The sequence below is a fragment of the Lonchura striata genome, chromosome 7 (assembly GCF_050655825.1).
Source record: "Lonchura striata isolate lonStrDom1 chromosome 7, ASM5065582v1, whole genome shotgun sequence".
NCBI lineage: Eukaryota > Metazoa > Chordata > Aves > Passeriformes > Estrildidae > Lonchura > Lonchura striata.
The window spans coordinates 34934806-34960845 of record NC_140709.1 but is presented as its reverse complement, the minus strand read 5'-3'; the positions used below and the strand labels follow the sequence as shown (position 1 = coordinate 34960845).

The following is a 26040-nucleotide window of genomic DNA, read 5'->3' as shown; positions in this document are numbered from 1 at the left end:
TCCCCTCGAGTCAATGCCCTTTAGTCAGATCCTGCTTATGCCCAGTAGTTTGAGCTACGTGTTTTGGGGCAAATTTTGAATATCGCTGTTTACCTACACTCAAATAGTGGACAAAGGCTGAAATACTTTTCTTCAGTCATGTGGTTTCTTGTCAGGTTGTTTTGTGGAACAAAGTATGCTGTTGAGATTATCACTGAAATTGAATTCTCTAAAAGGCTTTTTGCAGCTTTCTATCAGGTAATATGAAATACATAGAAATATACACCCACTGGCAACATTCACTTCCTTTTTTTTTTTTGTTGTCATTAACTTCTTTGAGAATACAAGGGGATATTTGCAGCTGTTTCAGTGGCTTGACATTTGTCACAATGATACAATTTCTAAAATGTTGACTGTAATTGCTGCCTCAGCTCACTGAACCTCTTACCAAACGGGCTGTGAGAATTGCTGGTGACACAAACTCCTGCTGTCAGAACTGATTCCGTTGTGGTCTGACCTGATCAATTGCTCTTTAACGCAAGTCCCAGTCACTCTGTAATTTTATAGTGTAAATCCCTGTGTGATTTTATAATGTAATATTTTACACCTTCGGGGCTATGATGTGATTGCATCTCTAGAGCCAAGGGGAGCACAGTTGAGAAATTAACCCAAGGGAGTTGTGCTTGATGCTACTCAACTGGTGCTCACAAATGTCATTCTTCACAGCTGTGTATTAAGCAACATGACCAACACTTGCCACATGTTGTTTATTCTCTTATTTTCCCCCCACAGAAGGGAATGTGTGTACTGGGCCAATTTCTTTCCTTGAGGAATTATGTTCCTCAAATCCCATATTGTAGAAATCATGTCTTTATCATTAAATTTTATCCTGTCTATTAACCTTCAAATTTTATGGAATTTTGGTAGCTGACCATCACAGATATCGTTGGAAAAGCTCTGCCATTTTGTATGTGAATAGTTACTGAAATGGTTGCAATGCAGGGAGCACCCATTTGAAGAGGTCTAGTAAAACCTCTTTTTTGACTGTTAATTATTAATTTTTTATGATACGAGCTTGTAGCAGAATATTTCTCTCTTAAATGATAATAATGTAATTTATTGTAGCTGCCTAAAATAGCTATAAGCAATCACCCTTTTTCCTTGTGTCTTACAATTTATCTAAGTTGCTTGATAGCTTAGAATAGCCAAACTGGGTGGGCTAATTCAGCCCTGCTTCAGCTCAGTTAACATAATTCCTTCCATTGCACTGGATTTTTTTATTGTACACCACATTAGCTTCTAATGAAGGTGTCAGACTGACAGACATTGATGCCATCTAGATGCAAAATGAAGCATTGTAATGGTGATTATAGAAGCCTCTCCATCCTGGGGAACCTCTGGTGTGTTTTCCTAAAGGTGCCTCCAGAATGAGCTGGCTGGTTTATGTTTAAGAGCTGGGTCTTGATCCAGATCGTTCACATCAAGGGCAATTATTCTGGGAATGATAATGAGTCTCACACTGGGCCTCCACTGAGAATTCCATTACCAGCATCAGTTATGGCAGCAGTGTAAGCAAGCGAGCAAACTAAAAGGAAGGCCACAACCACTCTTTGGTCTAAGGCACACTTTCTTGAGGATAAACCTTACCTCAAAACAAAGAAATTCACAGTTTGGATAATTACTAACAGCAGGGTTTTTTTTTCCCTTGGTGGAAAACTTGGTTGTGCCACTAAAATGTGCATACAAACTTTTTGGGAAAACTCAAAACTTTCTGCAAGCATGTTCTTTTCATCAAATTCCTTTTTTCATGTTTGAGCCCTCTGCCCAGCTCATTTTGGCTGTGCCTGTCCCCCCACAGCTTCCCTGCGTTTCCCCATCCCAACAGTGACAATGCAGTTTGGCTTCAATTAGTACAGCTCAGATTTCATTTAGTAAATGACTGTGAAAAGCTTTCAATATTGGGACAAACCCAATAGAAACATGTAGATTACCCAACAGAGGATGTTCTCAATTGCTTTGGCCAGAAACTAAAAATCTTACTTAAGATTTTCAAACTCTGGAAGAAGTTTGACCTTCCCCTTCCTTCAACCAGCTCTGAAGTTTGCAGCTGATGGTGTTTTACTAGACTTGCAGCACTGACTTAATAGCTCTTTAGTTATTAGAGGATAAATGTTCATGTTCTACAAGTTTAAATTATATTAAAAGCCTTTATTAGCACCACTTGGCAAAATACCTTCTGGCTAGCTTTCTGGCCTTGGGCTAGGCCATTCTTGTGGTTTCTTAATGACATACTATGAAACGGATATAATTTATGAGAATTTGGTGCCAGGTTTTGCGTGTATTAAGAAGCATTTGCCGTTTGTGTTTAATGCTGCTGAGCAAAATGAGAAAGATTAAAAACTCGAGTTATGTCTTGCATTCATCTGGCTTGCTTTTCACTGTACATAGCCTTTTGTATTTTTATGTATATATATTTATACTATATATTTTTTATATTATCTGCTCTCTGAATTACTGGTGGATGTTCAGTTCTGGCACACAGCAGTGCTGTTACCAAAGTTACTTTCAATTTATTTTCCAACCTTCCCTGAGTAATTTTGGCAAAGTAATCTCAATGAAAGAACTCTGAGCCACGTAATAGGTTTCTCCACAGTTGGGAGAAGAATTAGGCCACTGGGGCAGCTCATTTTTGTGACAGCAGCTGTGCCATGGGCCAAAGGCCTCAGAAGTTTCTTTCCCACGAGACTTGGTGCTGGGGTGTGATTCAGCTGGTTGGTATTTTCCCCCTCTCAGCATCTGTTTATTTGCTTTGCCACCAAGGCCGCCTCCTTTTCCTTCTGCTGATAGAGCGTCAGTGTGAAAAACGGATGGGGCAAAGCAGCCAGCGGGTGGGAGGAGGCGTGTGCGGTGGGAAAATGGGCCTGGGAGGAAGACCTGGGGCTCGAGTAACCAGTAACCTTTCTTAGGTGTCTTTCCACCGCAAGAGTTGTTTGTGGCAGAGGTGTAAGCTTTGGTGATTGCAGAAACGGGCTGCCATGGATCTGACCCGATGCTCTCATTCTTTCCGCAGTGGGGAAGCCTCACAAGTGCAACTACTGTGGCCGGAGCTACAAGCAGCGCAGTTCTCTGGAGGAGCACAAGGAACGCTGCCACAACTATCTGCAGAATGTCAGTCTGGAGGCTGCCGGGCAGGTCATGAGTCACCATGGTGGGTGCAAACTGCCTCCAGAGCTCCCTTGGACTTGGAGTGTCTCACACAGCTTTCTTTCCATCTCCTTTTCCTCCTTCCTCTCGTCTTCGCATCGCTTCCATCTTAGAGGTTGTTTACACTCAGAGGGACAGGAGGAGAAAAGATGGGCTGAAGTCCTCACTCTGTCCAGTTTAACAGCCCTATTTGTGCATAACTCATTATTTCACTTTTTAGTATGTGTACATATGCAGACATGAAAATAAAGCCAAGTCACCTATACGGAATTACCCAAAAGGTCATGTCATAGAATCTTAGAATGGTTTGGGTTGGAAGGGTCCTTAAAGACTCTCCAGTTCCACCCCCTGCCTTCAGCAGGGACACCTTCCACTATCCCAGGTTGCTCCAAGCCCCATCCAATCTGGCCTTGGACACTCCCAGGAATGGGGCAGCCACAGCTTCTCTGGGAGACCTGTGCCAGGGCATCACCACCCTCACAGGGAACAATTCCTTCCCAACATCCCATCTGTCCCTGCCCTCTGGCAGTGGGAAGCCATTGTCCTTTGTCCTGTCCCTCCATCCCTTCTCCCAAGTTCCTCTCCAGCCCTTCTGGAGCTCCTTTAGGCACTGGAAGGGCTCTAAAGGTCTCCCTGGAGCCTTCTTTTCTCCAGGTGAGCACCCCCAGCTCTCCCAGTCTGGCTCCAGAGCAGAGGAGCTCCAGCCCTTGGAGTATCTCCAAGGCTTCCTCTGGACTCACTCCAAAAGCTCCATGCCTTTTTCATGTTGGGATCGAAGCCATGTATAAAATGTGTGATTCTCTTCCCCTTCCTTTCTGATAGTGAGTAATAATTAGAAAAAATAAGGATAGCAGAGGTATTCAGAAGTCATTATTTCTACACTCTGTAATACTATCTTATTCCTCCGAAAAAGGGAGGGATGGATGTAAAAATCTCTAGAGCAGTATGGAATTCAATAGTGTTGTAGAAAGTAATTATAACAAAAAAAAAAAAATGTTTGTATGCATTTACATTTGCTAGTATTAATATGTTAACTAACACTGCATGTGTTAATATACATAAGGGCTGAAGATTGCCAAAGAGATTGTTGAAAGCAAGAAATGTCAAACTCTGTGAATTTGTTTTCAGAAATTTCTGGAGTTATTAGTATGGATAATGAGCATAATGTCTCAGACTGCAGGGTTGAAGGCTTATCTGTAGCACTAAATGCTAAATGGTAGCTCTCCAAAAACAGTTATAATTTTATTCAAAGTTAGAGTCTCACAAGCTCTTCTAAAATGGAACTTCTTTTAACTTTTCAAAGTTGTCTTTAGATGTTTGATAGTTGAAGACTTCAATTTTTTTTACTATTCAGAAAATATAAAACTGGAATGTTTTCCATTTTGATTTAAAATTACCATATACCTACCAATACCAAAGAAAGTTTGTGGGTAAATGAAAAGGCAAAAGAACACTTCCAATTTTTTTTTTCAATTTTGCTTATCATGACTGAGTGGAGACATTCATCTGGGAATAATTTCTGTAAAACCATTTTTAAAACCCTGAAAATGCAAGCTGAAATAAAATCTATTCAGCATTGCTACTATAGGCTATATTTTGGTGACAGAAATCTCCAGAAAATTTTAAATAGTACTTTCCCATGACCAATTTAAGCCTATAAAGGCACATTAGACAGTTTTAGTACACATTGCCAAAATATTCATACAGCTCTATTAAGTAATTGCTCTCTTGTAGACACCCTGGAGACTAAAGTCAACATTTAAAATGTCATGGATGTTTCAAAGATATTGACACAAGTGATAATGTGCCTGAGGTGACTTTTTTCAGTGAAAAGGCAGATTTGAGGGCTTTGCTCTTTGGGAGGTACCTGTTGTGGGCTTGGTCAAGGAGTGGGAGGCTTAGGTAGAAATTGAATCTCTGAATTGATTCCCAACAAGATACCCACTCCTTGTGCCTCTCTTGTTAAGCAGGGAGGGATGCTTCAGTCAGCCTTTCTTTAGGGAATAAGAAGAGCCTGCCCATAGCTCTGACAGCCAGGATGTTTGAGATCCTGTTGTGGAGGAGCTTCCCAAATGCCGCTCAATGTCTGGCTTTATTAGACAGTTATTTATTAAAATAATAAATTAAATTAATTGAAATTTCTGAGGAAATCTAAAGCTTTTTCTAAGCTGCCTAATGCCATGACAGGGTAACTCCTTAACCTTGTCTGCCCAAAGAAGCAGCAGTGATTGACCTTGCATTGATTTTTCTACCACCTGAAGTTAAACCAGTGCAAATCCCATGTGGACAGTTCTTTTATTTACAGCCTGACTGACTTTGCTTGGGCTTAAAATAGAAGTGTTCACACAACCACTTCACTTTTCTCAACAAAATTAGCTTAAAGCAGCACTTTGAATTCAACTAGTGCCTCTTTCTCCTCCGGGCAAATATGTCTGTGCCTCCCCTGGTGAATGTTTAAGGGGATGTTTGATTCACTGTCTTCATTTAGTTCTTTAGTGAGGGAAGTGAGGACAGGCAGTGACAGGGAGCTCCAGATTCAGCTGGGACCAGACATAAATCTCAGCTCCCATCCCAGCACCACTCACACCAGTGAAGCTCAGCCTGAGGGTCAGGAGCACCAACCTCTGGAGGTCTGCAGCAAAGTCCTTTTTCCTGGCACTGAAAACACACCAGGGAAGAGTACAAAAATGGTTACTCAGCATAATGCTAGGCCTTTTACTAACCCTGAAAAAACTGTGTTCATTTCCTTGTCTCCCATGTCACACATGGAAATTATATTCCTGAGGATGACTAAGAGTATGTTTTGGAGACTTTTATTTTGCATCCCACTGGGGTGAGCTTTCCTAACTCTCTTTCCAAATACTTGGTGTTTTGTTTTTGCTGGGCATTTTGAAGCACTGGACTTCGTTTTGGTGTCTATCCTGCTCACAACTTCACCACTGCACACAGAACAGACGTGGGGATTTTCTGATCCCTACCAGCATCCTGCTCCTCTTGCTCTTAACAACACCAGCATTGGCCAACACTAAGCATTGATCCAAATTATTGCTGCAGAGACTAATTGTTCCAGAAAACTGGAAGCAGCCCCTAGAGGGTTTGGATTTTTTTCAAGCATTGTGCTCAAGCCCATCAGTTTACAGTCATGCTACAGACATCTACTTTGGTGCTTTCAATTATCTCTGTCTTGCAGATGGCTGGATCACCTGACTGAAGCCACAGGGGGAAACAAGAGAGGAGGAAGGAGGGCTTGTTTTTGGGGATGGGTAGGAATATACAAATCTCTGGGTCTTGCTCCATCCTCTTGCAGGGTGCCAGTTGCTTGTTGAGCTACCCCTCCTTGTGTTCCTGTTCCCTGCTCAGCAGGACAGATGCTGCAAGACAGATCCCATGATTTTGTTGTTGAATTTTTTCAGCTAAGCAGTGCTGGCTCTGGAAGGAGAAATTAGTCTCCAGTCTCCTAGCTCACAGTGTGCTGGGGGTGCAAAATGGACAGAACACGCCCTTTGCAGGAAAGAACAGGGAGAAATGTTGAAGGCTAGTTGTGATTTGCACCTAGTTATGTCTTCTCCTTCACTGCCACAAAGCCAAAAGTCCAGAGAGATTCTTCCAGGAATGGAGAAGGGTACTCTTTTCAGGAGAAGGAGAAAGAAGCCTAGCCCTAGGCTGTGTGAGGCTCAAAGGCCAGCTCCACATAAAACACACAATGGCCTTGTGTCTTTCCCTCTTACATAGTCGCTTAAAACATCGTTAAAATGCTGGTCCCACAGGACACTTCCCACCAGGGTCCATGGGAATATTTCCTGTCATTTCTCTGCACACACACACTTCTTTTAAATAGCAATATTGTGAGCCTTAGAAAGGAAATTGAGGTTGATGGAGTAATACTAATTTATACCAGCTGAGACTAAGCCTAGTGTCTGGTGTCTGCACACAAAATATTTATCAGCAAAACACACACTGGGTAGGTTTTTGCTTCTCTTTTTTCCCCTATTCTTTTCTCACTGGTACAGCATAAATTCTTTTAATAGTTCAATGTTGTTTCTTACAAATTAAGAAGTAAAAAGTTAAAGATATTCACTCTAATTGAAAAAACAATGTCTTCAGGAAAAGAAAGACCGTTCTGAAGATTATCCAAGTTTATGAATTGAGAGTTTAGCTCAGAAACAATACTTTGTATTAACTAAAATTTAAGTATTGACAGTGTCAGAGGCAGTGAACTCTTCCATGGGCAATCCAGGAGCACACCCTGACAGGTGATGAAGAACATCCCTGAACAGAAACATACTCAAGCGTGGGCTTTTCCTGGGCTGGAAGTTTGATTTTTTAGAATAAAAAAGTCTTCCTGAGCTGAGACTGTAAATGCTCAGCATAAAATGAGTTGCTGTATGTGAGCTAGTTATATCTTGTCAGCTGTTCAAGGTAATGAAGTAGGATGTACTACAACAAAAAAGGAATTGCATTTATTGCTGAGTAAATGTGTACACGAGCTTGTACTACAGAGCAGCTGGTTGTTGAGAACTGGTAGTTTTGTGTGATCAGTTTGGTTTCCCTCTTTCTTATTTTGTTTTTCCTTAAAAAAAAAAAAATACAGGCTGGGCTATGTGTCCTTTTTTTGTGTGTTTTTTAAATTGTAATGAGAACGAATGTACCTGGAATTGTCAATGTGATATTTAGCTTTTTGGGTTTCTGAAATGTGACATCTCATCTGTTTGGTCCAGTTTTGTGTACTGTTTAAATTATTTCAGAAAGTAGACAATTCTGTATAACAAAACACACTCTGGTAACATATTTCCATCATAACACAAATATTGGTGTGATTCAGTGATTCTGTTGCAAAAGACAAATGCCCTGGATTATAGACTTGGGTTCTGGGGTGTGGAAAAGTACCTTCAGCATGAAGGATGGAAAAGAAAATGCTTTTATTGTTGATGATTTTAGTTTTAAAATGAGTCCAAGCAGGATTTTTGTCTGACTTAGAGAAGAGCAGATGTCTTTTTTAGCACTATTCATTTTTCATGGAAGAAAGGTTTCAAATTATGTGTAGGAAATTTTACACACATATGCCCAGCAGCAGAATTATTTAATTATTACCTAATTGTTATGAGACCATACAAATGTCACTACATTTGGGGCTTATTCACATGGCTTTAAAAGTAATGAGGAGCTTTGAACTGTTTCAGGATGCTTTGCACAGGTGTTCCTAGGAGGGATTGAGCACCTTCTTAGTACCACACCACCAGCCTTGTGTGTCCTGTGCACCAAGGGCTGGAAATCCTTGAAATTGCACCCAGGTGGACATAGCCCATGGCAGTCACATCCCAGGATTCACACCCTGTGTGCATGCATCCACTGAGCCTTGGGAAGCCAAAAAAGACAGTCAGATGCCAGTTCCCAGTGAAAATCAGCAGACAGCATTTTTTATTTGTGCCCAAATCTCCTTGGTAAATACTTGAGTAGTGCAGATAGCTCCTGACCAAGTACAGTATTTAATTAACCTTAAAACTTTACCCTTAGCTATTGAAGTATTCCAAGCCTCCCAGTCTGCACTGGGCATTAATTAGGTCACTTGAACACTGCATCCCATTTTGTTGCAACATTAGATTCATTTCATATTTACGCTTTTTTCCCCTCCCTTTCAGTGATGCCAGCAGGACTGCCTTGTAAATGAGAAACCATTGTGTTTCTCAGGGGGAGCATCCTGTACAAATAAAAAAGCAGCAGAGTAAATCATTTTACAGCATATGGTAGATTCTAAGCTTCAAAGTACTCAAGCTTTCCATAGCAGCAGAGGCTCAAATGGAATCAAATGAATAAATTGCCATGTTTTCTTATTATGATGATGTCTGAATTGGGAAGTTCACCTGAGCAGATATTCTGTTTTGTAATTGCCTGGTATTTGCTCTTCCCTACTAGAAAGAAGGCAGAGACAAGGCTTTTATCCCCCCATTTTTGGTGTATTATGTGCTAGCAAACAGCTGTGTTTAGGAACAGGGGGGTGATTATTCCATGCCAGGATCCTGGAGGTAGTGCAGTTCCACGGGAGGAAGGTGGGCTGGTGGTGTTCATTTATGGCACTGTCTGGGAGAAGGTGTCTGTGACACAAAAGGCTGCCATGGTGAGAGACCGGAGGAGGGCTGGCAGAACACGAAGGTGCCAGGCATTCTCTGCCACCCCTGCAATATCCAGCACTTTGCTGGGAGCCTGATCTAAGACTCCGAATGCAATGGGTTCCTCACAGTTTACAACCTGTAGGAACTCTGTGCCCCAGCACCCCAGTTTCTGTTTTTCTGTCATCCATTTCATCCATTCTTTATACCCCAGCCATCCCATTAGCACATGGCCTAGTGGCTGATCCCTCTCAGGTTTTTCTTGCTACCTTCTGAGGATGAATGCAGGGACAATTAGGCCTGGTATTAAACTCATAACAGCAGAGCAGAGCTACACACTTGATAGATGTTACAAATGACTGGGACTCTCCAGGCCTGATCCACAGTCTGGTACCGCTGATTAGAAGAGGATGCTCAACAAAACCAAAGTACGTTGTAGGTGTTTAAGAATGGCTATATCAGCAAGTGGCATAAAACCCTGTGCAAGTGGCTCACTACCCTGGTTAGAAGTCTGTGGAATTCCTACATTTTAGTTTTATCACCTTATTCCCTAAACCAACAAATGAGAGGAGTGAAATGAGTAAGGACAGAAGTTACTGATGTTTTGGTTTTGTCTCAAATATAGTATATGAGCATTCCCCCTCCCTGATGTAGTTAGCACAGGAATGCTCCCTGCTGATCCCTGCTCCCTGATGTGAAGTAAGATGCAGAAAACCTCTGTTTGCAGACTGTTGGATCTGAGGGGATAAAATATTAATCAAAAAATGGGTAGTTTCTGGGTCTGATTCTGAAGGGAATTTCCATGTGATGTTAATCTTGTGATTCCAGTACAGTGTGTGTTGATTTTACAATCTTATTACAGTAAGAAGAGAGGAAATATGCTTCAGCAAACTGATCCTTCGAGAACCTTTGTCTTAGGGAACACACAGCCAGGCCCAGCAAACTGCTCATCAATGCCATGTGTTAAAAGATAATACTAAGAGTAATTATGTTGTGTGTGTGAAGGGAATACACAAAGAATGATTACTAAAGATCTACATTGGTGACAGGTGACCATTTTGAAGAGTAATTAATACAAAATGTCACCTACAGAGTGAGTTTTCTAAAGTTTTCCTCTCCTCACTGTTGATCTTGAGTGTCCAGAATAAAACAACTCCTTTTATAAATGCTAAAATTTGGGTTTCTGCTAAATAAGATGTCCCAGGGAAGGATGTTTTGTGGATGTGGCTCTGCTTACAGGTGACTGCTGTCTTGATGCCCAAAGTGTTCTCATACCTTGCTTTATGTTGTGTTGCACAATCAGCAGGGCTCAAATTATTTGTGTTGTCTGTGAAGTGTAGACCAGACCTGTCTGATGCCATTTTTTTGGTTTTCTGTAGTACCTCCTCTGGAAGATTGTAAGGAACAAGAGCCTGTGATGGACAACAATATTTCTGTGGTGCCTTTTGAGAGACCTGCTGTTATAGAGAAGCTGACGAGCAACATGGGAAAGCGTAAAAGCTCCACCCCACAGAAGTTTGTGGGTAAGCTGGAAATGAGCCTTTTATTCTTTTTTGTGCATGGGTGTAGGTTATGTGCTATTTGTAATAGCCAGAAGAACAAGGGGAAAAGTAGCACTCTCACAACTTGGTTCTGATACAGCAATGGAGGTGGTTGAATCACGGCAAGAAATCATGATAATTATTGAATTCATTTTACCAGTCCAGAGAATTCAAAAGTGAAATCCGCTATAATGAAAATGCCTCAGAAAACCTTTAGCTTTTTACTTAATGCTGTTTTGTTTGTGGTTTTTTTTAAACTTCTCTCTAGCCCTTTTGAGATTTAGACTTGTCATCTTTCCTCTCCTTGCTCCAGAAAAACAAAAACAAACTAAGACTGTCATATAATTATCTGTCTCCATATGTGTTAAAAAAATAAACAACAAGTATCTCAAGACTTCTAATTTGTATTAAATTCCTGGCACTTGGCAACAACTGGTCTGATAACACTGGAATGAGGAAGTAAATCACATCCCTTGTGTTGGAAGAAGAAGTTCTTGCTCCGAGTACAGCACTCTGTACACACAGTAAACTTATTAATCCATGAATATGAAACAGCATTGGGTGGCTTTTAGTTACTAGAGTTAGAATCCTAGGTCAATAATTCATATTTTGCTTTGTGTCTTGACATATTAAAATCACTCAGCTTGTAACAGGTGACAGTATGGGGTATTTTACTTGGTTTGAGCTGTAACTTAAAGCTTCTTTTTACTGCTACTGAAACAATGCAAAACTTCTTAGGAGGGAAGCTGAAACAGATTTTTTTGGGGTAAGTGTCAGACTCTGAAGTCACGTAATAGGTATTTTCCTTTCCATGCTGGGTCCCTGAAGGGCAGTCACACAGAACTTAAGGGTGTCTCATTCTGCCTACACTAAGGACCCTTACAGAGAGCATCACAGGACTGTAAGTAATTAGCACAGCCATTTAGAAAAAATGTTGCCCCTCAGCTAAATGGAGATTCAGATGGATTTGTTAAATCACCCCTGAAGGTGGCTGTAAGTAAGCTGCATGCCTTGGAATAGCAGGGGACCAGCAGTGTGCAGCAGCTCACCTGGGGGGACTGACACACTGACCTGGCTGCTCTCAGTCAGCTGACCATTCCCAAATATCAGTGCTGAGCCAAGGTTAGGCCAGCAATGATCCATCCCACATGGGGAACTCTGGGACATCAGTATTTCCTCTGTTGACCATATATTATTCTTGTGTTCAGAGATAAATTTACTGATTGGAAGTCTTTGCCCAAGAGATGCTATGCTACATTATTATTCTCTTCAGCAGGTTATACTACTTTTTTTTTAGATAAATCGGGGTTTTTCTATAGGTGTAACATATCACTGTCCATATGTAGGAAAAAACGTACCCCCTTTCACTTTTACCATATCTTAATTTTCTGATCTTTAGTGGCATTCCAGTGTTTAGATTGAATAACAGCAGTCTTCACTTGGCTGCCTTTCTTTTTTTTTTCTCCCCTCCACCATGACCTCACTTTTCTTCCCCTTTTCTCCCCAATTAAATATTGTTCAGCTCTATCAGGAAGAATGTGTAATGGTTTTGTTGCTTGCAGGAAATTTTCCTGTGCATACTGCAAGTATGGCACCTGTCCAAAACAACTTAATGGTGTTTATGAGAAGGTCATGTAAGCATAAGCTAAAATCTTTGCATGCTACATCTATCAGTGCCTTACTGCTCTTTCTGATCAGCAATCTCCAAGGGACTGTGGTTATGGACCACAGTCTCTCCTATGGCTGACTTTTCAGGAGGAAAGGAAGCAGCATACAGCAAATAGAATAAATTCATTTCTGAATGAGCAACTTGTTTATATATCTGCACTTGAGGTACTAGTCTTACCAAACCAGTTGAAACAGTGGAGGCAGAGAGTACAATTTGTGATGTGCAGCAGTGCGAGTACTTCATTTTGCTTCTTGTTCAATGAGAGAGAGGCAGACACCAGTTAAATTAAAAGCAGTCATCTTCAGGGAGGTCATGTGGAGCAGATTCACATATTTTCAGTTGGAATTTGGAGCTTCCTCTCAGAATGTCACCGAGGTTAAGAAGTGGCAGGATGCAAAAGGAGACATTTATGTGGCTTACGATAAGACCATGGTTGTTAGAGTAAGAATTAAAAATACACAGCGTCTCAGAACAGATGAAGATCAGCCGGCTGCCAAATTACACTCAGCTTCTGGTTAATGGGGGTCAGGGAGAAACTTCCCCAGGGGGAAATGCTGGAACAGCTTCCTCCAAGGTTTCTTGGAGCTCTCTCCCAAGCGTCCCGCATTGCAGCTGCTTTAGATACTCGATGAGATGAACTACAGGTATCACAGGACAGCTGTGTCTGTGCGCTTTGATCTAGCTTCAAATACCTGTTTTGGGGTTTATTTGAATGTCATATGGCCAGAGGGGAGGAAGTTTTTTCTTCTACTTCACTAATGTAGGGCAAGGATAAATAGACTTTGAGCATAGTTTAAATGAAAATTGAGGATGATTGGTCTAATTAGCTGATTTTAAGTATAGAATTGGCTGAAAAGGAATTTAATTTGGAAACCACATTGTACTGGTCTATTGGACTGTTTATTGGTTACTTCTGAGCTCTGCGTTTTACGCCCTCTCCTTCCCATGTTATAATTTATTTTGCTTTTTTATGTCACACTCCATTTCTCTGACTCTGACATCTTTGGAACTGGTTCATAATTAAAGGAATAAATAATTCAGGTCACTGGCAATTTACAGCTTTCTTTGCTGTCTGTGCTGGAGTAACTAAACATGGATGATGAAAGGAATCAAAATAAGGTTTGCATCATTTATCCAAGTAGCCCATAGAGGATGGGTAATATTTCTTCATCTGTAAAGCCTACAAAGGACTGACAGTGTGTTTGGCAGCTGGATCAGGCCCTCACCAGATCCACTTCTTTATCCAAACACAAGAATGACACAGGAGGCCAGAGCAGGTGACAGGTACCAGTAGGCACAAGACACACTTGCCTCCTAGAGCTGTTCTCCAGTCCTCCTTTGGCCCTACTTGGGAAGGAGCTGCTCTGTTTCACAGGAGGCTGGAGCCACGTCCAGTTGCAGAGCTGTCCATCCTGTCTGTGGCAGCACAGCCATCACAGGCAGCCAGACCACAGCACAACACTGAAAGGAGGATGTTTGATGGCAAGAATCATCCAGCAGTCGTGTCAGATTACCAGGACCATCGTTGAGTACACATCAGAGGTACACAAGCATGGTATGGTGTCCAGCCATGTGAACAGTATTGCTCAACAGAGGAGGAATATTCATGTGCTTCACTTTAGACTTACGTGTAATTACCTTAATAATCAGGGCTAAGTTACCCAGCAGAAGTGATGCATCATCATCTCTAAGGACATCATGGTTGCTCTCTATGCATCGCTTTAGAATAAGTCACGCTAAGTGGAATGAATTATTATAGTCAAAAATAAAATGCTGAGTGATAGCTGTGTTGAAATGTACTAATGCAATTTGGAAGAGATTTGGGATTACAGTTCTGTTTCTTATAGTGGTTTATACACATTGTGTTCCAAGCAATTTTGGCAAAAGGTGATAGAAAAAGCTTCTTGAGTAATTTAATTCTTGAGTAGCCAAACTACTTGTAAGTAGTGACTTCTTGAATATATTAACTACTGGAAAAAAAGTCTGGTTTTATGTACCAAGGAAGTGAAGTAACAAAGACAATGAAAACCAACCAATATTATTTATCAGACTTCATAAAATCAGCTTTAAACATTAGCTGTCAACAACCACATAATTGCATGTGTGAACACATAGGAGCATGTGCATCTTGTATCATACACATATAACCTTTCCTGTTTAAAAAGAAGTTATTCTATGAGCTTTGCCTCGCCTGACTCTCCAAAGCCACCACTGAAAATGCAGTGCTGCTGAGCTGAGCCCTGGTGTAAGCAGTGGTCAATTTGTTCACCTCCAAGGAGAGCTGTGATGTGTAATATAGTGCCTTGTGACTGCCATAATGTACCAGCATGTGGTTCTGGTTTTGCACATCTGTCATGGAATTGATGTTAAAAGGTTACAAGGATGTGAGTTAGGATTCACAGTGATGAACCAGCCAGCTTCAGCATCATTAGGTATAAATTTATGCTGTGTCAATGAAAGGTGCATTACTCTAATTTGTTTTCTTACCTAATTAGACACTGGGAAGGGAGTGGTGTGTATGTCTTTTTTTTTTTCTTAGTCCAAAAAGGATAGAATTTTTTTTTTTTTTTTTTGAGGGAGGAAAACTGCAAAGATCAGCCTCCACTGCTCCTGTAAATGGCTTCATTCTTGGCCACATGCTCTCATTCAATGTTTGGGGGTTTCTTCTGCTGGTTAAAAGGATTTACATATTGTGGCTCTAAAGGTGCCACCATAACAAGCCCTCCTACCTGTTGTTTGGGTTTCTCACTGTTCAGCCATGTTGTAAGGTAGGTGTGAGGCACCTCAGGCTGTGGGCCACTTGTGAAATGGTCCCTTGAATTTTGGGGAGAGTATGTCTAATGGTATACTCTGTCAGAACTTCAGTGGCCTCAATATTTCAATCCAGTTAACATGTACTTCCTAACTTGAAGTGTGGGCACAGTCAGGCTCAGTTGAAGATTTGGAATTGCTCTGGAAGTTTCTGCAGCCACATGTTTCACCTGTAATAAATTAAAAAAAAAAAAAGAAGAAAGCTCTCGGTGAGGTTACTGTTTTACCCACTACAGGACAGGAACTTTATAGGAGGTCAGTAATAAATTAGAAGGATGTTAACTTTAGACTCTAGAATAATTTCACCCAAGTCAGGGGGTTTCTGTCCCTCCCCACCCCTTTTGCAGTGAAACATTGCAGTGATTATGTTGATTTTGCTTATGGTTTTGCTTCTATCTCTTAGGTGAAAAGTTCATGAGATTTGGCTATCCAGATATCCCCTTTGATATGAACCTAAGCTATGACAAGGAGGCTGAGCTGATGCAGTCTCACATGATGGACCAAGCCATCACCAATGCAATCACCTACCTTGGAGCTGAGGCACTTCACCCCCTGATGCAGCACACACCGAGCACAATTGCAGAGGTGGCTCCGGTCATCAGCTCAGCTTACGCTCAGGTCTATCATCCCAGCAGGATAGAGAGGCCCATCAGCAGGGAAACGGCCGACAGCCACGAGAACAACATGGATGGCCCCATCTCCCTCATCAGACCAAAGAGTCGAATCCAGGATAGAGAGGGCTCCCCCAGCAATAGCTGCCTGGATTCTACTGACTCAGACAGCAGCCACGACGACCGCCAGTCCTACCCAGGAAACGCTGCCTTAACCCCCAAGATCAAGCCAAACCCGGCTTATGTGAAGGAAGAGGCCAAGCCTTTGGATGTCACAAAAGCTTCTAAGGGCTCTTTAAAGGATATGTACAAGGTGATCAACGGAGAAGGGGAGCAGATCAGGGCTTTCAAGTGCGAGCACTGTCGCGTCCTCTTCCTGGACCATGTCATGTACACCATCCACATGGGCTGCCATGGCTACCGGGACCCGCTGGAGTGCAACATCTGTGGCTACCGGAGCCAGGACCGCTATGAGTTCTCGTCGCACATAGTCCGGGGGGAGCACACATTCCGCTAGGCCTTCTCATCCAAAGGGGACTCGTATGAAGTAGAAGAACTGCACATGAAGAAATACTGCACTTACAATCCCACTTTTCTTCGGACATTGAGACGCCTATTTTGTTGTTGTTGCTGTTGTTGTTGTTGCCGTTGTTTAATTATTATTATTAACCTTATTTTTTGTGGACCCAACCTCATTTGCTCTGCCCAGCTTAAGAATGGAAAGAAGGAAGGGAATGGATAAAAGAGGGTTTTGTTGTGGCAATCAGTTTTTGGGGAGTGACCCGCCTTGCTCTCTGTGGGAATTGGAAGGCAGTCCGTGTCCGTCTCAGTCAGTTGTACACCATGTCCTCTTTTGGGATGTCGCTCAACCATACCAGGTGCTTTCAAGTCCCAACAAGATGCCACTCATTTGGAATTTCAGAGGAATAGGTAGAAACATTTCAGAGGAGAGCCTTTTTCTAATGTGAACATATGGTGTGAGCTTTTGGTGGCTGGAGGAAAGGGGGGGGAACTTTGTGCTGCAGAATGAACAATTATTTTTAAAGCAAAACTCGTAGGGAGTTAGGAGCATGAATCAAAGTCAATATTCCTCTCAAAACTACTTTCAAGGGTGAGCTGTTTTCCTGGGTTCAGTGTGTATTGCCCCTCTAGAATGTAAATAAATGAAAAAAAAAAAGAAATGTATGTCTTAACACTGTACCACATTACAGCAGTTTAGTTTCATAAGTCTGAGGGCCTTCTGTGGTAAGTTTGAGGCTTTGTGTTTTTATTTTTCTTAACTTATGAAGCACCTTTTTTTAGAATTGTTTATATTCTGTTACTCCATGCCTATGTGTTGTCTCACTGGCTTCTTAGAGACTCTTGGGAGCCTTATTTCTTTAGTTGCACCCTAAGTTTTAAGAAAGAACATTTAGAAATAACATTTAAACTTGCTTCTAGGACAGTAAGTGGCCTAGGAGTGGATGAGAGTCTGTAGTTTACTCAAGAGGTTCTGCTGCTCTTCAGAAATACTTTTGGGTTAAAATTATGGATTTAAAAATGACGAAAGTACTAGTAGCAAATTGTTCTTTAAATATAGGTATATATAGATACATAATTATGTAAATACTTTCTCATTCTACTATCACAGTGTTAACCTCTTGGCAGCAGCCTAAACTAAGACTTGCAGCTGGGAAGGCGTTAGGAGCCAGATCCTTGGCCAGCATTAATCCTCTTGGCTCCATTGGATTAAATGGAACTGCCCCAACTACTTCAGCTACATCAAGATCTGAATCTTGACTGTTTTTTCTCTTGTTGACTCCTTACTTGGTAATCTGCTGAACCACTGACTTCCTTTTGTTTGTATGTCATCAATTCTGCTTAATTTAGGGGTGAAAGTATTAGCAGGTTTTGCTGGATAGCCTTGGCTCCTGGGGAGCACAGAAGCCTGGTAAATCAACAGGTCACATACAACCATCCCTACTTCTTCAGAAAGAGATAAGTGGAGATGTAGGTGCTGTGTATTGATTGGACTTAAAGATTTCGTTTTTATTCCTAATTTAATAATTTCCCTGTAGGGAATGCAAATGGAGAAATACACTCTGGAGAGAGTCCTTGACCTACAGACTGGACAAGAAAGCAAGTCCACTGATACGTTTTTTTTCCTTTCTTTCTCTCTCAGTAAATAACAAAGCCAGCAACCACCCAGCAAGTTCCATCAGTAAAAACTGGGCTTAAACCTACAGGACAGATTGCAATTGAAACCCAACTGTTTGTACCAATCACAATTGAAATGTTGTTGTTTGGCAACAAGAGCACAGCTTGAGAATGGAAAGATCTGGATGGGTTTAACCCCCTCCACACACACGGTCTCCATGCGCTTGGGGAGACCTTTTCCAAAGGATAAAGTTACTAAAGTATAAAAGAGAGAGCAAGATCAGGCCATAATGAATTCCCATCTGCTCCCTCCAATCTGTGCACTTGATGCATATGCCAGTTTGCTGTTCGTTTTGAGGGTACTGGATTTTTTTTCTTCTTCTTCTCTTCCTAGACCTGGAGCATTTGAAAGTAGGAGCTGAAAGCTATTGATTGAAATCTTTTTATGGTGACATTCTTGGCAGCTAGAACCTGTGTTTAGAAAGAATACAGTAGATCATGGCCAGATTACCTGATGACTGCTTCCCAGCACTGCAATGCTATTAAGTAGGAGCTGGTAAAGTCTTGCAGTAGCCTATTAATTATAATACAATATGGAGAGAAATGTCATCTTGTGTAATGTGAGCCCTATCAAGGCTGGGAATATGAAGGCTTTGGAGAGACAGATTTAAAGATCTATTCCCAACATTGTTCTTAATGTCCTTGGGTTCTTCCCCCTCCTTCTTTCTTCACCCTAATGTAGAAGAAACTGGGGCAAACGAACCGGTGCCATCCTCTGGACCATTCTCATTGTCTTGTGCCTGGTGCAGTCAAGAGTTTGTGCAGGAGAAAAGCAGGGCGATGCTGGAGGGCATCGCTTTTATTCTGTGTGGCTGATTCTCTGCAGCAAGGGAGGCGGGCGGCCGTGCTTTGTGTCAGGATGTGCCTGGAAATTAAGAAAAGAAAAAGGTGGTGGTGATTTGCTGAGGCAGGAAAGGTCCTTTAAGAACAAGGTGGAAAGGGAAAGGTTCTTGTGCCTTGAGAGTTGCTGGGCTTTCCTGGGCCTCCAGAAAAACACATGCCCAAGCTATAGAGAAAGGTTGCCGGCAAATCCCTTCAGTCTCCGGGGGAAACACTCCGTTCTCCCCTCTGTGGTCAGTGAAAGACCATTGGGCTGTGGTTTCTTGGAATAGCTAGCACTAGGGAAAAAGTGTTTAAAATTTCTGCCTTTGTTTGGGAAAGCACCGGAATACGGGAAAGGTAGAGAATCTCTTGTGTATCCACAGATCAGTTGGCTGCAATTACATCTGCAGTTCGTTAGTGTGCACTTGGGTTCACTGATGACTCACTGATGCCTCCGGTAAGGTGTATTCTGTGGGAGAATAAAGGATCACATGGGGACGCCCACTGATTTTGGACCTGGCTTCAGTTAAATCCAGCTTCTTGATCTAATGGTAGCAGCTGAGGTCTGTATGTCCTGGTGTCACAGGCAGAGGGAACTGGGGAGGCACTGGGGAGTTACCTTAGAGAAACTACATTTTTTGGAGAGGAAGAAACTTGAGGGGTCACATTGATTTTTTTATTATCAATGTCCTTTTCTAAACATTCACAGAAGACTTTTATCCTAGAGTTAGGAAAAGAAGAAAGATTAAATTCTAGTTAAAATTTTGAACAAAATTTTGAATTATCACATACTTTTAAATTCACTTCCTACTGAAAATTATTAGAGAGCTTTATGTAATGCAGTTTGTTCCTTCAGAAAAGTGAGCAAAATGGGGCAGCAGAGATTTCTTTGGGTGTTTTTTCTTGCTTGCTCTCTGCAAGAATTGGATTTCTAAGAAAAGCTCTTGTATTTCATCAAGTTCATTAGTCATTCATAGTGTACTAGGAATTTCAGTAGTTAATCCTTGGCCTCTAAATCCGTTTGTTCTGAGTATTTGGTGCTGGAAATCAAATCTGGCTGATTTTTATTGGACTCTTTTGAAATTCTTGGAATCAGGTTTCCGGTTAGAAACATGCATTTGCAAATTTAGAGTTGGCTTCCTGTGAGCATTCCCCATTTTCATTAAAAAAAAAAACCTGTGCACTTCTCTGCCAGTAAACCCTTTTGCTTCTTTCACATCAAAAATGGCAATATTCTGACTCAGTTTAGAGGATTACAATCCTATTAATTTAAAAAGAAGTGTGACTGCTTATTCTGCTCTTGGTGTGATCCATATCCTTGGAGCAAAGGGCATTATCTATATATCTGTAGTTATGACTGATTAATTTTACAGCCACCTCTCTTTGTAATCTATTAGGAGTGCACATCAAAATATATTGCATTTTTCAGTAAAGCCTGCTCTTTACTCAGTAATTTATGGGATTAAAATAATTTTATTCTCTTTAAAAAGTGCTTTCATCTATGATGTGATGTGAAAGGTGTCTAGGCATTAACCTGTAGTGGTCTGTAGCAGAGAGGAAGATTTGAAATGGGTTAATGGGCTTGATTTTTAGTGGTACTGGTTTCTACAGTGTTAGGACACAGCTCACAAAGTAGCCACGTGGACCTAAAGTATGTTTACTGCAAGGTGAAGAAATTCTCAATTGTCAGAGTTTGCAAATTTCTTTCTGTTTACAAGGGCTTCCCTAAATTTGTGCTGTCAGGCAGGAGGTCAGTAATGAAACCCAACCCTTCAAAACTGTGCTTTCATGGGGCATTATTAGTGTTGCCCAGGCCCTGGGCTAGCTTGTTCTGATTTGAAAGAAGCCAGACAACAGACACTCCTTCCTCCAGAGAGAACCTTTGGAGACAACTGCAGCAAAGGTGCTTATTTCAGCCAAGGGCAGGAGCTACAGTAATGCAGCTCCTTCACTGGATAAATTCCTTTCCTTAACTCTTGCTGTGCTTTTTAATGTAATGAGAGGGGATGAGGGAGGCTGCCAGAGTCACCTGAAGTCAGTGTGGGATTTTAGGAAAAGGGTGATGAAATTGGCTTTTCTGCTAGTAATTCACATCTTAGCTTGGCTTAATAGCATTTAAAAACAAAAGTGGATGGCCTGCGGGGGCAGCTGGAGAGCTTGAGAAAGTACATTTATATATATATATATGGTATTGTGTAGTTAGAGATATGCTTTATTGTATATGTGCCTTTTCCAAATGCATTTTGGGAGATCCTGATGTCGTTTGTGATATCCTACCAGACCCTTTCAGAATGCACAACAAAAACCAACCCAAAGGAAACATCCCTTCTCTTGCTCTGCACCCTCCTTGGCAGCTTGACCCAGAGAGAGGACCCCATTCAGTACTTTGCTGTGAGATTTCTTGGAGTCACACAGCTTTTAGGAGTGGGAAGGGCTGAAAATTACCCCAGCAAAGCACATTCCAGCTATCCAGCCAGAGCTGGTCTGTAGCTAGTCCCAGGGAGCACAGCATCCCCAGCACAATGCCAAGGCTTGCCGTGGCAGCCCCCAGCTGATCCGTGCCCTGCGGAGAGCCAGGGAAGCGTCTCCTGTTTCCTCCCTCTCAGCGCTTTAAGTGAAGCACCTTTGGAAGTGGACTTTGCTCTGCTTTAGAGTTCCCACGTAGGTCTGGGAGCAGACTTTAAAGCACTTGCTTCTTGCTTCAGCCTGGGAAAACAAATGTGGTGAGTCCTTTGGAAGTGGTTTGCAAGTTTGCCTGTCCCGCTGCTGCCACCGCAGGAATTGGCATAGAGATGAGAAAAGCTCATCAGGAGGAGGCATTCAGGGGGCTCACGAGGTGGAGCACCGTGGTGACGAGCACAGTGCCGGTTCTGGGACTTTCCCAGCGGGTTGGTGACCTGGTTTCAGGTGCAGTTGTTCTCCCTGCAGGGCTGCAGAGCTGAGTGTGCCAGCACAGCCAAGGCAGGAGTGTCACCGTGGGCGAGGTGGCTGGGCCAGCAGGCTTTGGGCAGACCCTGTGCCCAGCCCAGAGCCACCCCCTTGGCAATGCTCTGCTGGGCCCAGGCCAGAGCAGCCAAAGAGGGGTGGTGAGGGGAGCAATTAGGTGGAAAAGAGCTAGCATTTCCTTCATTGTGAGTAGATTCCCGTATATCCAATTGATGTGTTCTGAGATAAAAGCAAAGGAGAACATCACTGGTTTCCAATTTAGTTTCTAATTTGACCTCCTACAACAGCACCTTAAAAGGTGGGTTGTGTCTTTCTCGTACCCAGCTCTGAAATGTGCAGAGGACAGTCAGGAGGAGGGCTGGGCTCAGGCTTTGCCATGCTGCATGCTTAACAGGCCAAGAAAACAGTAAAACCAGTGTCTGTTTAATTCACCTACCTTCACAGTTGATCATGCAGATTCCTGGTTCCTGTTTGCTTCCAGCCTTTGGAAAGGTATTTATCAGTGTGCACACTTGGGTCCTCATCTTGGAAGATAACTTCCCATGCTATCTCCTTCTTTACAAACTTCTCCTTTTCATCTTGGGGCCTAATTACTCAGTGGACAGAAACAACCATTTCAACAGAAACCTGCATAGTTGTAGTAAAACTAATATTTTTTTACCGTTGAAAAAAACCACAAAAAAACTGTGATATTTTAACTAGCAGTACGTGAAGTATTTCAACAGAGTGAATGACAGTGAAGCTAATCAGATCATGTCTTGAGAGAGGCTTGTACCATGTGGACCCTGTTGGGAGAAAGGGAGCAGCCTGGCCCAGAGCCGGGGCCAGCGCTTCCTTTCCATAGCAGGCGCTGGTTTAGGCGACTGCACTGCAGCCCAGGAAAACATTTGAGCACCATCAGCCTCGTGCCATCCCTTTGGCTGGATGTGGACATGCACAGGAGCCTTGCAGCTGACCATGTGTCTGATGACTCCCATCACCTGTGGGATCAGGGTGCAGCGCAGCAGCTCTGGGCAGGCCTGGCTGGCGGCACTGAAGGCGTTCCCTTATTCCGTGTAGCAGCCTTAATCCCTGGCCCTCGGCGGTACCTGGGCACCCACAGCCTCTGTCTCTGTCACCCGGCTGGCTAAAGGATGGGGGGAGCACGGCTCCTTACGGGCACAACGGGGCCAGTTTGCAGTAAATTGGCCCATTTAGTTTTACCTCAAATGACATCGAGTAAGAAAAGCTTCTTTGCAGGGGTGGAGGTCACTGAGTCCCTACTATGCACTTACTGGGATTTGACATTGCTTACTGGAAATGGATGTTCGTTCCTGAACACACTGTAACAAGGGAAGGACTTTTTTTGGCTGTTTTTGTAGTCATTCAGATTCTGAAACTGTGATCAATTATTTGACGAATTGTCAAGTGTCCTCAGAGCTTGAACACATTCAATTCCTCACCATGTAGCAGTCTCCTCTGGCTTTCTGTGCTTTTCTCTGTCCCCCTTTTCCTTCTCAGAGCTTTAAGTCTGGGCCTGCTCTTATCTCCTGTAGCTTTGGGCTGTCTAGGGGTTTGGGGGGGTGGTTTTTGGGGTTTTTTTTTTGTTCATTGGCTGTACAGTCTGTTTACATATTTTTGTACTCAAGTGTAGTTTTTTATTAAAAACAGAAAAAAGAAAAAAAAGTTGATTTGAGAAAAAAAATAAGGTACGTACTCTTTGTAATACTTTAAAGATCTAGGGTACCTTCGAGATGACTCTACAGTGATGTAATTATAATACTGTATATTTGCCTTCCTTTTTAGTTGGTTTTATTTTCTGTTTTGTTTTGGTTTTTTTTTCCTAAAATATATATCTTTTTATGAGAAACTGGAAACTTTTAATGCAAATGTTTAGAAAGATTTAAAATTGTAAAGTTAAAAAAAAAGGTCATATAATTTTTTTTTTCCTCTTGGAAGAAAATGCTTTAAAAAAAAATTTTACTACTGTTATATTCCAGGGTGGGGGTTACCAACCCCAAATTTGCTTCTTATGCTTCATTCTTGGATCCTGCTTTCTAAACGTGATCATTGCAGACATGGATGATTTGTTTGTATTAATTCTAAAAGCAAAAATCACCAACATTTGGGTTATTTTTCTGTTCAAGTGCAATACTTACCCTGACATCTTATTAATATACAGTGGTTTCTGTGTTCCTTCCTCAGTCCACACAAATCAGTGAAACAAAGTGCTCTGCCCTAAATGCATGTAAAGGTTCAAGTAAACTGATTGCGACTGACAAAAGATGAGAAACTGTAAATTAAGGCGAAAGCCCGTAATTTACCCCCTGCTTACCGTTGGCATTGAAACACATCCACATCCAGAATTAAGGACATAGCTGTTCTTGACTCTTCCTTCCTCTTCTTTTCTAATTGCAGCTTTTTTAAGAAAAGCACTTAATATTGGTGTTTATTTAAAATGACAAAAAAATAAAAAAGATCTTTTGGTCTGATCCAAAACCCACTCAGTGGAGACTCCTGTTGACTTTGACGATGGATTTTGGATTAGGCCTAATCTCTTAGCTAGGGCAAAACTGCCATTTACTCTAGGGAGAGATTTGCCTGCGTAAGAATTACAGGACTCATGTCCTTTATCTACCTGAGAGACCAGAAAAGCTTCTTTAGAGTTGTCCTTGTCTTATATAAGTTTAGATGGAACTTGTTTTACATACCATACGTATTTATATATAGTGTATTTTTAATGCCTTCCCTCCCGCCCCCCAGTAGACTGAAGCCGCTGTTGTGTAAATATGTATTTAGGTACGTCATAAAAAAAAGGAATAAAATCCCATTGAGATTTCTTGGAAAGGCAGTTACTGCGCATGCACAGTAGCCACTTTTGTCTTTTAAATTTGTATTTAAGAGATTTCTTTTTAATAATAACAAAGGCGAGGAGACTCTCCCCTTCTGATTGATTGCCAAAATCGTTGCCCAGCCCCGGTGTCCGAGCTGAAGAAGAACAACGCGTTCGGTGGGCGACTGTGGCGGTGCCCGCTGGTCTCACCCCCTGGGCCAGATTTTGGGAGCCTCCCATGGGTGGCCCGGCCGGGGAGCGGGGCTCAGCAGCGCCCGCTCGCCGGGCATCGCCCCGGCCGCTCTGGGGCTGCGCTCTGCCCACCTCACTGCTCTTCTCCTGGCCACAGCCGCCCGACTGACCTGGGAAATGACCCCAGTTTTCCTCCCAGGTGTGAGAATTTTTAGTTCTGTGATAGATCTTCTGAGCTCAAAATGAGGAATCTTTTAAATTTAAGAAAAATGCATAAAAAATTTACATCAGAGTTTACTCGAAAAGCCAGTGAAGGCACTGGGAATTGTCCCACTTTTTTATGTGTTCATTGGAAGGTGCTCTTATAAAAGGAGTTCAGAAACAATCCCTTTGACAGTGGTGCATGTGAGCAACCCTAATGTAAACCTGTATTCCCCTGCTAAAAAAGTTTTGCCGCTATAGACTGAACTATGGGACTTGTTGTTATTTTTATTTTCTTCTTAGCATACATGCATACATATGGTTGCACATCTGTATGTGTGTGCTCTGTACCTGTGTGAGTGTTGTACAGCCATGTGAGAGTGGGAGTCCGTGTGTGTGTGCGTGTATAAATAAAAGAAGCTGCAGAAACTTTGTAATACTTTGTGAAAAGGATTATATTATAAAGGTTTGTACTGTCTTGAGTGCACAGCTACTGGAATAAATGTAGGGAATCTCAGGAACAAGCATATAATTTGTCCAAGAATTATTTCTTCTCAGAAGTGTAAGTGCAGTTTTTAATTCTGTATATTATTTAATATTTTACCAATAAAAATAAACTTCTGACATGAAAGGGTTTTCCATTCAAGCTTTCTGGACACATTGGTGTGTGTGTACACTTTTCTTTCTTGCAGCAGGAAACACGTGGTGGTTTGGCCCCTCCCAGGAATCGTATTTCTACCTGCTCACTAATCCTGTTAATTACCTAGAGAGACTGGCTGTATTATGGGTTGGGGTTCTGAGCATGGGTTATGAGAGAGGGGAGTTGAGCACAGATCTGCTTTTAATATTCATTGGAGCTAAAGAAATGCCTTCTATTGGCTTCAGCATCCATAAGAGACGTGTCCACGGGGGTCCTACTGTGTCAAATGGTGGCACCGGTCACCTGCCA

The 26040-nt window shown here is 42.1% G+C and overlaps 1 protein-coding gene across 14 annotated transcripts in view; it reads left to right on the top strand.

Moving 5' to 3' along the window:
• Positions 1–25732, top strand: part of IKZF2 (IKAROS family zinc finger 2) — a 118133-nt gene extending 92401 nt beyond the window's left edge. For all 14 annotated transcript variants that reach the window (XM_021537215.4, XM_085585482.1, XM_085585481.1 and 11 more), the window contains 3 exons: positions 3050–3187; positions 10670–10813; positions 15715–25732. In XM_021537215.4, coding sequence (XP_021392890.1) covers positions 3050–3187; positions 10670–10813; positions 15715–16439 — 1007 coding nt within the window. In that variant the 3' untranslated portion in view covers positions 16440–25732. The remainder of the gene's footprint in view (positions 1–3049; positions 3188–10669; positions 10814–15714) is intronic.
• The last annotated feature ends 308 nt before the right edge of the window (positions 25733–26040 follow it).